The sequence below is a fragment of the Drosophila subobscura genome, chromosome O (assembly GCF_008121235.1).
Source record: "Drosophila subobscura isolate 14011-0131.10 chromosome O, UCBerk_Dsub_1.0, whole genome shotgun sequence".
In the NCBI taxonomy this organism is placed as follows: domain Eukaryota; kingdom Metazoa; phylum Arthropoda; class Insecta; order Diptera; family Drosophilidae; genus Drosophila; species Drosophila subobscura.
This window is the reverse complement of record NC_048533.1, coordinates 2,094,453-2,110,707: the sequence shown is the minus strand read 5'-3', so window position 1 is coordinate 2,110,707 and position 16,255 is coordinate 2,094,453. Positions and strand designations below refer to the sequence as shown.

The window sequence follows — 16,255 nt, the reverse complement described above, 5'->3', positions numbered from 1 at the left end:
CCGGATATAAAAACAAATCGATCTGATAAAGTCGGTTTGGTTTTGGTCAAAAAAAAAGGTGTGATTTTTTTCGAGTAGTGGCAGTTGGGGTACAAGCAATGTGCGTAACGCACAGAAGAACACGGTTCTGCATAAAGTTTATAAGTCTTCATTAGTATAAATAGCCAAGTCAATGTAGCCGTGCCTGTTTGCTCGTCCGTTTGTCTGTACGTCTTTCCAAAAATATTAATTTTGCCAAATGAAATACTGTAAATAAATAAATGTAAATGGCATATGTAGATAAAAAATGTAATGAGATGATATTTTTAAAGTATCAAATATTAAAATATAAACATATAACTGACGGAGTACCGGATATAAAAGTAGTGCAGCTGCTTCAGCAGCTTCTCATAGCTTTCCTCCTCGTTTTAAAGTTTCTTGGTTCTATTGGCTAATAATTAAGTCTTTGGCCTGGCTATAAAATAGCGAACTGTGGTGTTTGAAATTGGGTTTACTGTCTTAAAAAGTAATCTACAGAAAGATGAAACATTTTGATACATTTTAAACTATTTTCGGTACTTTTTGCACTCGGAAGAAATTATCTCTAAAACAAGGCTGCATAGGTCCCTTTTGTCAAAGACCAATGACCACTAAATTTCTTATCGTATTAATTACAAAAACATGTTTCAAAAGGCAAATAGTCCCTTGATTGGATGTTTTCAGTGCCCCAATCCGTATTCGGAAGTTGATTGTACTCGATATTTCTTAAAAATGGTTATCCCAAAAAATATCAAACTTTTAAATGCAAATGACTATTGTGTTCTTAATAAGCTAAAAGTGATCTTGGCTAGGAACTTAAATTGCAGCAGTGTGACAGATCGCGGCCAATCGAGGAAATTTTGTTTGCTCCATTATTGGAGCATATTTTCATACATATACATATGTTTGTATACATTATGAATACCGAACATTTACCAATATATTAACTATATTTTTATTATATTAATTCATTTCAGATATTACGTGTCATTTTTAAAAAAAAACTTAAAAATGTTAGAGGGAAAACTAAGACAATATGCCCAGTGGTGCTTTGATAACTGCAAAAGTACAAAAGTATCAACGAGAGTCTATCCACCATCTAGTGTCGAAGTTGCTGTAAGTATATGCACCGATATAATAAAATAAAAAAAAATACATTATGTATCATTAAAACAATATCCAGATATTTTGACTGTTCACTCGACTTAGTTTGCACTTAGGCAGTGCTCGAATAAAAATGTAACAGACTGTGATTTTCTACTTGACTGGCATTTAGTATAATGTTCACCGTTTGCATTAATAAGTGATTGAGGAATCATTTGAAAACGAATTTTTTCCTATTTCTTAGTTTAATGCGAGTCCTGACCACAAGGGCAGTCCACATATTTTTACCCGGTACTCGAAGAGTAAATGGGGTGTATTATTTGTGGTCGGAGCGATGTGCGTAACGAACAGATTCCATAAAATCTGTCTGTCTCTCCCTCCGTCTTGATGATCGTCTGTATATCACAGACTATAAGAGCTTCCCCCCACCCCTTCAGCAGTTTTATTGACTGAGTACCGGGTATAAAAGTAGTGGCATTATTTAGCCTGACTTGTAAATAGAACGGTCTTATTGTTGTAAAAAACATATAATATCTTTAGTAAATATATGTACACATTTCTACGTTTAAACTTGTAGGCAATGCGGCGACTTGGAACTATTGTATGCCGTTTTTTTTTCTTGGATGCTCGTACAAAAGCCATAGATGTTCACCCGACCGACACAGCAGGAGATGCTGTGCAGAAACTTGCTGATAAACTAAACTTAACTACTATTGATGGTTGGGCCATATATCAATCTCGCCCAGATGGCGAAGAACACATAAAAAATTTTGATTATTTATATGACATAATTTCGGCATGGGAAATTAAACAAACCTCCAACAACACATTAAAACGGATCTCAAATGGATCTACTTCTGGAGAAAATAGATTTGTATTTAAAAAGCGATTATTTAAATCAACTCATGAACTATCGCAAGATCCCGTCGAAGTCAGTATGTTATATTCACAGGCAGTATACAGCGTTGTTAAGGTAAGCAAAACTAATACACTATATAATAACTATAACTATAGTTACAGGTGACAAAACTAGAAGTAATTCCGACTATTGCAAAAAACAATTGAATCCTCCATTTGTAGAAGTAGTTTTAAAATTCAAAAGCTAACTTGATCAAACTCCATAGGATCCAGAAAACCAACATTTTTCTTTATATGTCCTGCAAAGATACATATATTTCACTTACATTGTATTGAATCGCTTTTTGAGTGTGATATAACAGCAGTCAGGATGCAAAATGTTGTTGCCCTGAGTCTTATAGGATAGACAGACATAACTTTATGGTGTCGGAAACGTTCCTTTTTCCCCTAGCCACATCCACTTCTTCCATAAAAATTCCATAAAACTGTTTATTTTAATTAAAAATTATTTGCGTTATAGAGTGACGAATTCCCTGTCAGCGAAAAAGTGGCTCTTCAACTAGCTGGACTGCAAGCTCAAGTGTCATTAGGAGATCCTTCAAATCAGCCTAAACCGGAATATTATTCCGACATCAATAACTTTTTGCCATGTCGAATATCAAAGACTAGAGAGCAACAGTTCTGGATTCCAATTCTAGCTCAAGCACATAGGCAATACGGATCATCAAGAAATGAGTTAACTGCAAAAGTACTATATTTAAGTTGCGTAATGCAGTACCCGCTCTATGGCACAACAATGTATAGTGTTATTTACAAAGGATACTGGAACTTTGTAAACAATATAATTCTTGGAGTAAACTGTGATGGAATAATGTTCATTCAACCGGAAGATAAGTTTGTTATTTACCAATTTAAATACGTCGATATCGAATCAATTATGTTGGATCCCAGTGATAGTTTTATAACTATATCACTGAATCGTAATACTCAACAAACGGTCCAGCCTCGAGATGGATGTTCTTTGATAGATTCGCAAAAGTGTTTTGTTTTTGAGACGTTACAAAAAGACGAAATCGGATCCTTAATAATTTCGTACTGTCCTTCCTTATCGAATTGGATTTTAAATATAACCGACTGCTCAAAAAAAAATAAAGGAACCACTCATGAAGATAGATCGAGGCTTTATCAGAATGTTGTTATAAGTAGAAGGCAATTAATCGACATGAACATAGTTCGAAAGCCTCAAGAACAAGGTGGGTTTTTAAGGAACACGCTAAGACGTCTGTCAAAGCATCGGATTGAAAAATTGAGAACTGAGCAAAGAGATAACGTCCAAGATCATGGTGAAACATATAAAGGCTTCTCCCACTCGTTTTGGGCTTTTAGTAAGCAACAAATTCCGTTTTGCCTAAGTGCAATTTCTGATCAAGATGAATCAACTATGGTCCAAATTTTCGATTCGATATTAACATTTTCTGGACTTGGAACATCTGGTAAGTCATACAAAAAATCACCGATTTAACTAATAACATAGGATAGGTTAGGTTAGGTTAATTCAGCTGTCAGGCTCAACATGAATCCGACGCAAGTAGGCACGTTGTGAGGCCGCTTGGGATCCTTCCTGTTTCTGCAGTGTGAGAAGCGTTGTCAGCAGCCATCTTATCCGGATGCGCCTATAAAATTTTGGTATCTTTTTGGTATCGGATATAAAAGTTGTGACGCGTACAAACGCTTTTCCCAACGTTCCTCATCGTTAAATTTTGGTCGAACCATGTACGACCGCTGAAATTGCGATCCATCTTTGGCTCCTGTTTGTTTTTGGATACCGGTTATCAAACATTTACTTATTTTACTCTTCTAGTGTACATTCAAATGACAATATATAAATATATTATCAAACATTTACTTATTTTACTCTTCTAATGTACATTCAAATGACAATATATAAATATATTATCAAACATTTACTTATTTTACTCTTCTAATGTACATTCAAATGACAAAATATAAAATCTTAATTTATCTTGTCTCTGCAGGCGAAACTATAAAAAGGGCAGAAGATGAACATATACGAATTGTACAATCCATTATGGATAAATGTATGAAAAAGGAATCTTTATTAAATGAACTTTATCTTCAGCTGATTAAACAAACGACAGATCATCCAGATGCTAACTCAAGAATTAATTTAAAGAACTGGGCACTCCTGTCTGTAGCATGTAGTGTTATTTTGCCATCGATTAAATCCATTCGGAAGTACTTGATTGCCCATTTAAAACGATGTGCAAGTGACAATATGTCTGAGGAGGGTAAATACGCAAGATTTGCTGAAAACGTAAGTAAAAAGTAAAAATGACTCATTTATATGTGTAGTGTAGACAAATAAAATAAAGTTGTCCATAATAATAACATCGTAGTTTGCAAATGCCTCGATGTTATCTGAATTGGAAACAAACAAATATATTAGTTTATATCCGCTACTGAAAGAGTTAAGGGGTATATTGTATTTGCGGTCGAAATATGTAACAGAGAGAAGGAAACGTTTCCGACCCCATAAAGTATAAACATATAATCTTGATCAGAAATAGCCGAGTCTATGTCTGTCTGTTCGTCTTACCGTCTTTAGTCACAAAAGCTAGAGCAACCATGTTTTGTATCCAGACTGCTGTGCTATCAGACTGCGATTCTGTGCCAGCCACAATTTCGTGGATACGAGAGAACTAAAAACCCAGTTTCAGAGAAAATGGTCATATCTTTTAGAACCCCGAATAAGAATAAGATCGGTTATTAAAGCCAGAATGACAAAATTAATTTGTAGTGGCTACCCCGCACCCCTTCCAGCAGCATTGATTTTTTTTTTTCATTCTCGAAAAAAACTATAAGGTTTGATACATACATATGTATCATATCGCATATCGCATGTGCATATCATGTCGATCGCTGGATGTTTGTCCTTTTCGTCCATTTCGGAGTGCAAGTGAATTCCGGGCGATGTAATGTCTTTTAAACAAACCTGTTGTTGTTTAAGTGATAGCCATCCTCTCCACGCCAGATTATCAAACCTTATAGTTTTTTGTAGATACATATGTATGTACATACATATACACTGAGTACCGGGTATAAAAGTTATGACGCGTACGAGGCGTCTCACGTGCAGTGGATATCGCATATCGTATGTGCATATCATGTCGATTGCTGGATGTTTGTCCTTTTCGTCCATTTCGGACGTCCATTTTAAACAAACCTGCTGTTGCATTGACCATCTTTACTTTTAAGTGATAGCCATCCTCTCCACGCCAGATTATCAATGGGTATCGAAGTGAATCATATGGATATATCATATAGTTGCAATTGTCCGTCGCGTGATTCTACATTGCAACAATTACCACTGCGACTTCATTTATAGCCCAGCTCGACAAAACATTACTTTTTATTTACTTTTTCTGATATACTTAGGGCTTTACATTTTTATACCCACCCCATAAAGTATATAAATTCTTGATCAGCATCAATAGCCGAGTCGATTGAGCCATGTCCGTCTGTCCGTCCTAATGAGCGCCTGGATCTCAGAGACTATAAAAGCTAGAGCCACCAAATGTTGCATCCAGACTTCTGTATGCTCACACTGTTACAAGTGTATTTCAACAATGAGCCCCGCCTCTTCCGCCCCCGCAAAAGGGCGAAAACCTCCCAAATCAATTTTGAAGATAAAAGAAAACTAAAAAGCCATTCCGTAGGGAATTATCATATCTATCAGATCAGCAATTTGGGATCCGATTGGATCCCATTATTATAGCCACAATGAAGAAATTAATTAGCAGTGGCCAAACCGACCCCGTCCCGGAGCTTATATTTGTTTTTTTTTCACATTCTCTCATTCACACTCTGCCTCTGCCGTTCCTCTGCCTCTGCCGTGACTCTGCAGTGTTTGGCTCTAGGAAAGGTGGGCGAGCTAAAGGAGCGTGTTGGCGTGAGAAGTGTTGTAGATGTAATGGACAGCTGAAGAAAAAATTTAAAATTTGACAAAAAACCGCTAAGGTACAGATGTAGTACTGAGTGCCGAGTATAAAAGTTGTGATGCGTAAGAAGCGTCTCACACGTCCCTTCTCGTTTATTAAAGAACTATGTTTTTTTTTATATACTAGACACGTTTTTTAAGAATTTTTTAAAATAAAACTGTAAACCTAATCCACCAAGCCGATGGTGCCCAGTACGTTTGATTCTCTCCGTTTTCATATATGTATATAGATTTTACAGTTCTGATTTCTCTTTTATTTCCATTATTTTAGTGTTTTTTTAGAACTCAAGGCACAAGACGACGTCAGTGGACTCCAAGCTGCGAAGAGATATTGTGTACCACAAATCGACGACCATGCTACTCGAAGTTCTATTTTATGGATGGTCAATATTATTCAATTGAATTTCAGCCCAGTTCTACAGCAAATGATGTGATGGAAATCATAAAGAAGAAAATCGGACTGCAAGATAACTCAAAGGGTTATTCCATATATGAAGTGATTGGAAACACAGAAAGAAGTCTCTTGTCAGAGGAGAAAGTATGTGATGTAATGGCCAAATGGGAAAAATATCGAAGTACTTCACAACAAGGAACACCATATCAGGTGAGTCTTTACAAATATTGTCGTGTCTATCAGTTTTATTCAAAAAAAACTATACGAATACTTACAATAAAAACCACCAAATTAAATCTTTATCTAGCATGGTTTTTTGTTTTTATACCCGGTACTCGAAGAGTAAATAGGGTATATTGTATTTGTGCGAATAACGGTTGTATGAAGAAGGAAACGTTTCCGACCCCATAAAGTATATATATTCTTGATCAGCATCAATAGCCGAGTCGATAGAGCCATGTCTGTCTGTCCGTCCTGATGAGCGCCTAGTACTCAAAGACTATAAGAGCTAGAGCCACCAAATTTTGCATCCAGACTTCTGTATGCTCACACTGTTACACTGTATTTCAAAATTTCGCCCTGCCCCCTTCCGCCCCCACAAAGGGCGCAAATCTCCAATATCCGCAATTCCGTAGAGAATGGCCATACCTATCTGATAACCGAATTGGGAGTTTATTGAATCATTATTATAGCCAGAAAGAAGAAATTAATTTGCAGGAGCTTCCCCCACCCCGTAAAGCCAGCAGCTTGGTTTGTTCTTATTTTTTGTTGTCTCACAAACGTTCCTACTCGTTTTTTACTTAATGTTTTTACTGAATGTGTGTGTATTAAAAAACTGTACACATTAAAATGTAAATCTTAGAGCTATCTATTAAATTTATGTACTTAGGGCGTTGGGCTCAAAATAAATTAAAGTTCGTAAAAAATTCGTATTCAATATTACGTTTCTTTACAGAGTAATGCGTTAGGATCACGACCGCAACATTATATATTCCTATTCAAAAAGCATTTATTTTGCGACAATTATATAAATTTAGATGATACAGTCGAAAAAGAATTGCTATACCATCAAAATCTACACAGTCTACGAAGCGAACGTTATCCAATAACAGAGATGGAAGCAATTATGCTCACGGCTCTTCAGGGGCAACTTGAACTTGGTGATTGTTGTGATGTATTAAACGATTATCGAGCTGTTGCAAGTCATTGCTTGCCTCCAAGATTTGTTCCCAATATTCCTCACGAAGCCGTTGCTATGCATCATCAGAGTCTTCGAGGAATGTTGCCAGCAGAAGCAAAAAAAGCATTTCTGAATTTAATACAAAGTTGGCCTCTCCATCGCGCCACAATTTTTGATGTAATGGTAAGTATATTGAAAAGAACCTTCGGATAATGTGGAACCCGTTCCAAAAATATATATATATATGCTGGAGATTTCGATCAATTGAAAGCCAACACCACTAGATTATTAGTTTAAACCTTTAACCTCGCTGTCTAAAAAAATTTGATATTTCTTTAGTTCAAAGCTTTATCTTTATTTTTCAGCAAAGCTTCACCTCAAACTGGCCACGAATGTTATGGTTAGCAGTTGACCAAAAAGGTATTCATTTACTGGAGCATCGATCAAGGAATATTTTATGCACTCACGACTATGATTCTATAATATCATTTTCGCCAAATTTGAATTCATTAATGATATTTACTGGAACGGAAAAAAAACAATCCAAAGTGATTTTAAGTACTTCTCAGGTAAGAGAAAAGGCTGAGAACTCTAGTGTGTATGAGTTAATAATTTAATGACAGTTGATTTTAGATATTGAGTTAATTGAGTAAATAATGAAAACAAGCATTTCTTGTCTCTATCCAACTGATTTAAGCTACCTAAAACTTTCTTATAATAGAAAGCCCTAATAGATTCTTACGCGTCACAACTTCTATACCCGGCACCCAGTCAGTATATCTGTACCTTATTATTTTTTAACCCTGTACTCGAAGAGTAAATAGGGTATATTGTATTTGTGCACAAAGTGAATGTATGTAACGTTTCCGACGCCATAAAGTATATATATTCTTGATCAGCATCAATAGCCGAGTCGATAGAGCCATGTATGTCTGTCCGTCCGTCCGTCTGTCCGTCCATCCGTCCGTCTGTCCGTCCTGATGAGCGCCTAGTACTCAGAGACTATAAGAGCTAGAGCCACCAAGTTTTGCATATGGAATGACCACATCTATCAGATCACTAAATTGTTATGGCCACAATGAAGAAATTAATTTGCAGTGGCTAAACCCACCCGCAGCTTTTGTTGTTTTTTTCACATTCTCTCATTCACACTCTGCTTTGCGCAGTGGTAGAGGCCTCCGCCTCTGACACGTCTCTGCCGCGTCTCTACCCTGACTCTGCAGTGTGTTGCTCTAGGGGAGGGTGGCGAGCTAAAGGAGCGTGGTGTTGGCGTGAGAAATGTTTTTGATGTAGATGACAGAAAAAATGTAAAATTTGACAAATAGCCGCTAAAATGATATCTAGAGTCCTTTAATCTGTTGTGTATTGGTGCATTAATTCGGCGGCGTTTAAGGTATTTTCTAAATCTAAGGAGAGGTGAAACTTTGTGAGACACGCTCTAGCGCGCACAAGACGGACAGATAGACATGGTTATATCGACTCGGCTATTGATGCTGTATATATATGTATGTGCGTTATGCACATTGCTCCGATCACAAATACAATATACAGTATTTACACTTCGAGTGCCGGGGATAGAAATAAGGATGACAGTCGAGGTTTCAAAAGAGTGGACCAAGTTTATAAAGCTTTTAATTTTTTTAACATACCAATTTACACATCATAAAAAGAAGTATTAATTTGTATAATTATTTATATTTCTTTTTCAGGCTTTTCAAATTACAACGCTCATAAGGGAATATTCAGAAATTGCGAAAACAAAAAATTCGAAAATTAAATAAATATTAATCTTTAATTAAAAACAAAATAAACTATTTAGATAAATAATATAGACGTCTGAATAAAGATATTATACCAAATATGAGTCCAAATCTTGTTGATTGTACATAAATACATAAACAAAATTATTATTGTAATTAAAATAATTTCCGAAAATGTACTTAGAATTCACTCTCTTCGTGTGAATGAGCATGCAGCTCAAAATAAAGTAGGACTAGAAAATCCGAACATTATGTCGCTCTATTCAACTTTCAATTAAACTCTGAATTCAAAACAATTTTTTTCAAAAGACTTTGCAGCACCAAAAATGTATGTTAGCATAGATAAATCAGTTTCTTGTTGTCCTGTCCTATTTCGTATTTCCGCGTTGAATATGCTTCATTTAAGGTATCGTTTAAGTCTTGGTAAGACCGACTAAAATGCAGCCACAGCTCAAAAATCCAAGTTTTTCGTTACAAATCGTTTGGTACTGTGCTTATCCAAGTGTTGAGATTTGATCAATACAAACGAAATGGAGTCGTTATTTAGTTAAAAAGTGCGCAATAGTTTAATATATACATTATATACATATATACATATACAAATAAATAATTATCTAATAAATAAAAATTGTGTATGTTTATATACCTACTCCCAAACAGTTCGAAATGGTTATTAAGGATGTGCTGAAAATATAACAGCCTCTTGGCTCAATAATTAAGTGTTAGAGTAGGGTGGCACAAGTAGATTTTTATATTTATTGTTCTTACAGAGTTTGGATTTTAAGAAAGTCAACAGGGTGTTCTGCAGGGCCTGCGGGCTGTCATAATGGTGCTTTGGTGTTCAATGTCTGCAAACTTTAAAGGAAACTTTACCTGCGGCAAAATGATTGAATGTCAAAAATTAGAATTAAGCGTTGAGTGTTGAAGTCGTTCACCCATGCGAACTAGTCATACCGAGCCATGAACTGGAGAATCATTTTTTATACCCGGTACTCGAAGAGTATATAGGGTATATTGTATTTGTGCGAATAACGCTGTATGTAACGCACAGAAGGAAACGTTTCCGACCCCATCAAGTATATATATTCTTGATCAGCATCAATACCCAGGTCCTGATGAGCGCCTAGTACTCAGAGACTATAGGAGCTAGAACCACCAAATTTTTCATCCAGACTTCTGTATGCTCACACTGTTACAAGTGTATTTCAAAAATGAGCCACGCCCCCTTCCGACTTCGCAAATGGGCCAAAAACCTCCCAAATCTAATGTTGATGTAAATGACAGAAAAAAAATAGAACAGATAGAAAAACAGAAAAATTGACAAATAGCCGCTAAAATAATATCTAGAGTCCTTTAATCTGTTTTGTATTTATTTATTTATTTACTTATTTCAATTAACAATTATCTGCTAATAATGGAATAGGAATAATAATAAACTAATTATATATGTACAAGAGAGAAAGGAAAGATACAATTTACACATTTTCTAAACTAAGGTAATGATAAATGTTAAATATAATTTTTTCAAGGGATAATTCGGGGGATATTAGATGGTACAAGTAATTATAATTATTGCATAAAACTGGGAAAGGTTCATGCTGGGAGTAGTTAGATCTACATATGGATAATCGGATGGGGCGGAAAGTGCGGGTTGGTCTGGAGGGAACCGAAAAATAGATTCGTCCCAAAAGCGTTTGGGAGTCCACAATCCCGAGTATGAGCTTATGCATGAATACCACCCCATTGCAAATTCTGCGATGGTGTAAAGAGGGTAGGTTCAGTAGTTTTAGCCTAGATAGGTATGGTGGAAGGAGTCTGTTAGAGTCCCAGTTTAGATGTCTAAGGGCGAATATTAAAAATTGTTTTTGAACGGATTCAATAATTTGTTGCTCCTTGTATTGTGGACCCCACACACAAGAACAATACTCCAATATCGGGCGAACCAACGAGACGTACAGTGCTTTAGTTATATACGGATCGTCAAACTCTTTTGACCAACTCTTAATAAACGCTAGAACTCCCTTAGCTTTGTTAACGGTTGAAGCAATATGGCTATTAAAACATAGCTTGTGATCGAAAAGGACTCCTAAGTCATTTGATGTGGAGATTCGGTCCAGAACATGGTGTCCTAGAGAATAGGAGACAAAGTGTGGTGCACGGCGGTGAAAAGTCATAAGTTTGCACTTAGCATGGTTTAAGAAGAGTAGGTTATTTAAACACCAAATGCTTAATTCTGCGTACGTTCTGATATTGGAGGGAGAAATGGTTCTTTAGTTTTTTGAAATCTTAGGGAGAGTAACTCGAGGATTCTGGGTAGAGTCTCTAGGCAGAAATTCATGAATAATAGTGTGCTCAGGCCATGCAGACGGTTCCAAAGCTTTGGATAGAAGAGAGTCGGGAAGAAGAATTTTGAAAGATGAGATATTACGCTTATGTGTAAAATTAAATTTAGTTATAATAAAATTATCCGGCGGCAATTAAAGATAAGAGCTTAGATGTAGTTTGACATCATCCGGTGTGACTTCGGGAATAAGACGAGAGACAAAGATTGCTTTGCGGGGGACCACCGCGCTGAGTGGAACACCGGAAAAGCGAACTGGTGGAGCTACTCCTAAAAGTCTCAGCTGAGGAGCTAGAAGAGGCTGCGAATCCATCACCATTCAATGTAACAGAGACCGGCAAATCATTTGCAACTGGAAGCTGGTTACTGTTAGGGATTCCATCACTGGCAACTGAGTCCGAAGTTAAATTGACAGGGGTATGGCAACTACTATGTTGTTAGGCGTGAGAAAGGCTGGATCCTCCGATGGCGGATGGACATCCATCGGTGAAGGTTGGCCACTAGGAGTAGGAAGTGAGTCCATCGATTGAAGGTGAGAGGCAGGCGTTCCACTAGGTAAGACCAGCAGTAGGTTGTTGTTCGGTATTTTCCTCCTTGGTGACTCGCTCAAGAGTTTAAGGCCCAGAAATTGCGATTTCAACGTAAGGAATTGAATTGAATTGCTTCCGAACATCTTGGAAACCATTCCTCGTTTGTCTCATAAAGGTGCGCATTTCCGCCTCAATCTCCCTGCAGGCCAAACATGACCAAGAAAGATCCATGCGTTTCGATATTAAGTCATTAAGACGTCCAAAGTGACCACCTCCAGCACATTTTATATGAGCGTAATTATCACAAAGCCAGCAGCTGAGGGAGGAATCACCGCAGACAAAGCAAAGCAAAGCAAAGCAAACCGATCGAATAGCAATAAAAATTGTCTAAACAAAAACAATGCAACGCTCCACTGTTAGATGTATGTATGTATGTATGTTTGTTCGGCAGCTACAGAAAAATGACAAGTAAATAAATCTATTTAATACACAGAGTATACACAAGTTTTATAAAAATATGAAGATGTGTGTAACTCCGGTACTTAAGGCCAAATTGAATTAATTACAGTTTATAAGCTTCTTTCCTTTTCTTATTAGGCGAAAAATGCGAGAGCGATGCAGAAACACGACCGGCTTGCTTGAGGCGTTCCCTCGAACACTCGCTCTTTTATTTATTTCAATTAACAATTATCTGCTAATAATGGAATAGGAATAATAATAAATTTGCGGCGAGAGATTAGCACAGAACTGATTTCAGCAGCGATTTCTAGCGCTCCTGCAACAGAGGGAGATACTCTTCGCACCATTGCCTCCAGAAGGTTTACTGCAGCCGAGTGACCTGCTGCCAACTATCCAAACGATTAAAGTTTAGTTTCGTTAGGTCAGGCTCGAGGATTGTCTCATGAGGGCAGAGGTCAAACGTCAAGGTCATCAGGATTCTCTGAAAGCGAGAGCAAAGGGCGAGAATCGATTTCCGTGATCTGGCAGATCAAAGTACGCAGATCGTCGAAGCTATGGATGGATGACTCAACTTAGCGGTATGCGGTAGATGATGCTTGGCAGTCTTTACGGCTTTCCCACAATCCACCAATGTGCGGAGAGCGCTGCGGGATGAAGTGTCAATCGATCGAGTCAGCCAGGCAGGATTCATGGACTTCCTACATGTGAGAGTTGCTCACGCAAAGATTCCTCAACTCAAGCAGCTCGTCCTTGGCACCAACAAAGTTTGTCGCATTGTCCGACCAAACTTGTCTTAGCCTTCTCGAGTGAAAGTAAAACGCTTTAGCGCGCCCGCTGGCTGGCGCCCGCTTTAGCGCGATGCGGTGGTCAGGTAATTTACGAGCTCCATGTGCATGGCCAGACAAACACGCTACTGTAGCACATGATCGGAGACCTCGTGCGGATTTCTGAACGGTAGAAGACGGGTCCACAGTAATCCAGTCCAGTTGCTTCAAAAGCTCGAGATCGTTGCAGACGCTCCTTCGGCAGATCTCCCATGATGTGCTGTACCATGCGCGGCCTAGTCCTGAAGCATCTCACGCACTTGCTGACTACCTTTGAAACGGCTTTGATTCCTCCAATAGGCCAATATTCCCATCGAATATTGGCAAGCAAGGCGCGTGGTCCGTCATGGAGGTTCCGTCCATGATAATATCTTATCAATGCAGAAGTTACGGGATGTCCCTTGGGCAAAATAAGCGGGTGCTGAGCATTGAACGGGAGCAATGAGTTGCCAAGACTTGCTTGCGGGCGTGAAATCGGCATGCAGAGACGCAATCAACAATACTCGCTTCCGAATAACTCAATGATCGGCGCTTCAGCAACAGAAGATGTGGTAACATAGCGCCATTCCATGCTTTTTGTCAACTCCTATCTATGCTGCCATCGCAGAATCCGTGAACATCTACAGGCATTCGAGATGAACCATGAGAGTATGAACCAACTCCGAGAGTATGCTCTCATCCCAATCCAACTGTTCTCTCCAAAGCTGCTGAAGGAAAATCTTGCACCTAACAATAACAAGATTAATCAATCCAAGTGGGTCGTAGAAACGAGCAATTGTTGACCGAACCGAACGCTTCGAGGACTTTGAAGTTGTGCCCAACGCAGACAAGGCAAACAGCAGCTGATCCGATGCAGGGTTCCACGCTAAACCAAGAGTTGTGGCCATGTCGCTTCCATCGTGAATATTCTCTTTGTCGTCCTCAGGCATTCCTTCAAGCTCCTCCTGATGACTAGAGCACATTTTTCGAAGCTTAAAATTACCTCGAGACAGGAGACTTACAGTTTAAAGCATCAGAGTAGTTGAGCCAAGACGATAGGACTCACACTCGTCGATGGCCAGGTGGTGCATTGCGCGGACAGCTACAAATGATGCAGCCCTCGTACCGTATGTTACGGTGTCTAATGAGTAAACATGTTCGTTCCAAACTAAGAACTCGTTGATAAGCCTGAGTGTAATGGACTCATTTTCTATTCCTTGTTGCTCCAGCCTTTCTCACGCCTAACAACATGGTAGTTGCCTCAAAAATCCATACCCCTGTCAATATACATATCTCAGACTCACTTGCCACTGATGCCATCCACAACAGCAACCAGCATCCAGTTGCAAATTATTTTCCGGTTTCTGTTACATTTGATAGTGATCCATCACTGCAGCCTCTTCTAGCTCCGCAGCTCCAGCACTGAGACTTTTAAGAGTAGCAACAGTAGCAATCTTTGTCTCTCGTCTCATACCAGAAGCCACACTGGATGATGTCAAACTACATATATGCTCTTATATCCAATCGCCGCCTGATGACTTTATTATAAGTAAATTTATTTTTACACATAAGCGTAATTACTCATCCTTCAAAATTCTTCTTCCCGATTCTCTTGTATCAAATGCTTTGGAACCTTCTGCATGGCCTGAGCACACTATTATGCATGATTTTCTGCCTCTTTTGAATTCGACGCTATCGCTATAACTGAAACCTAACTTAACTCCTCTGTCTCCGATCATGAATTTTGCGACCACAAGTTCACTACCTATAAAATGGATCGTCCATCATTTGCTGGTGGGGTTCTTATTGCAGAGAAAACGGACTTTGCGTCCGAGCTGTTTCCCTTTAACATCATCCATGGTATTGAATTTGTTGCAGTCAAAATCAGTATTGGAACGGCATTTATCTTTTTGACCTGTTTTTGAACCACCCTTCTGCCATTTATTCTGTAGTTTCTGCTTAAGGCTGTGCTGAACAGATCATAGTTGTGGGGGACTTCGACATACCATCTCTTTTCTCGGCAACATGATGAATCAAACATGTTGCTACTTACTTGGAAGACAACATGATTTCGTCGAGGGGGTAACTGACGTCTCCCTTGCCCACATTAAATCTATCAGAAACAATAGACAATTAGATCTAATTTTTGTCAGCGATGCTTCTCGTGCAAGGGTTGTCAGAGGCAATCCGATATATTTTCCTGAAGAACCGCATCATCCTACTTTATCTATTTTTGTGGGCTCTACAAAAATTACCAGGTTACTGACTTTGCTTAATATTCTTCGGTTCGCTCTCAACTTCTTAATATCAATAAGAAATGTTATAGCCTACATACATCTTAACCAATGTGGTACCAATTAGGGCTCAAGACCTATCTCATGCATTGACCTTCCTATTTATTTTATATTTTTTTTTTTTTTTTTTTTTTTTTTTTATATTTATTTTGGATTTGATTTGGAATGTATCGTACCTTATTCCTCTTCACAAAAAAGGGTCCAGATGTAACATCGAAAACTACCGCGGTATCGCAAAACTATCTGCCATTCCGAAGATGCTCGAGCACCTTATTACTTGTCAATTGCAACACGCTTGTTCTAGTTTAATATCCCCGTCGCAACATGGTTTTTAGACATCGATCAACTTCAACTAACCTTTTAGAACTCTCGTCTCTAATTAACCGAGGATTTCAAAGCGGCTTGCAAACCGACGTAATTTTTACAGATTTCAGCAAAGCTTTTGACACTGTTAGTCATACTTTGCTGATCCTTAAACTCTCTCTTTATTAGATTT

The 16,255-nt window shown here is 38.2% G+C and overlaps 1 protein-coding gene across 2 annotated transcripts in view; it reads left to right on the top strand.

Moving 5' to 3' along the window:
* The window catches only part of LOC117896379 (unconventional myosin-VIIa), a 46,435-nt gene extending 36,520 nt beyond the window's left edge, over window positions 1-9,915 (top strand). Inside the window, exons 15-22 of one of the 2 annotated variants that reach the window (XM_034804657.1) lie at window positions 996-1,134; window positions 1,700-2,095; window positions 2,501-3,473; window positions 4,017-4,315; window positions 6,270-6,602; window positions 7,348-7,755; window positions 7,938-8,141; window positions 9,282-9,915. In XM_034804657.1, coding sequence (XP_034660548.1) covers window positions 996-1,134; window positions 1,700-2,095; window positions 2,501-3,473; window positions 4,017-4,315; window positions 6,270-6,602; window positions 7,348-7,755; window positions 7,938-8,141; window positions 9,282-9,353 — 2,824 coding nt within the window. In that variant the 3' untranslated portion in view covers window positions 9,354-9,915. Of the gene's footprint in view, window positions 1-995; window positions 1,135-1,699; window positions 2,096-2,500; window positions 3,474-4,016; window positions 4,316-6,269; window positions 6,603-7,344; window positions 7,756-7,937; window positions 8,142-9,281 lie in introns of both variants that reach the window. The other variant, XM_034804656.1, reaches the window with a different exon arrangement.
* The last annotated feature ends 6,340 nt before the right edge of the window (window positions 9,916-16,255 follow it).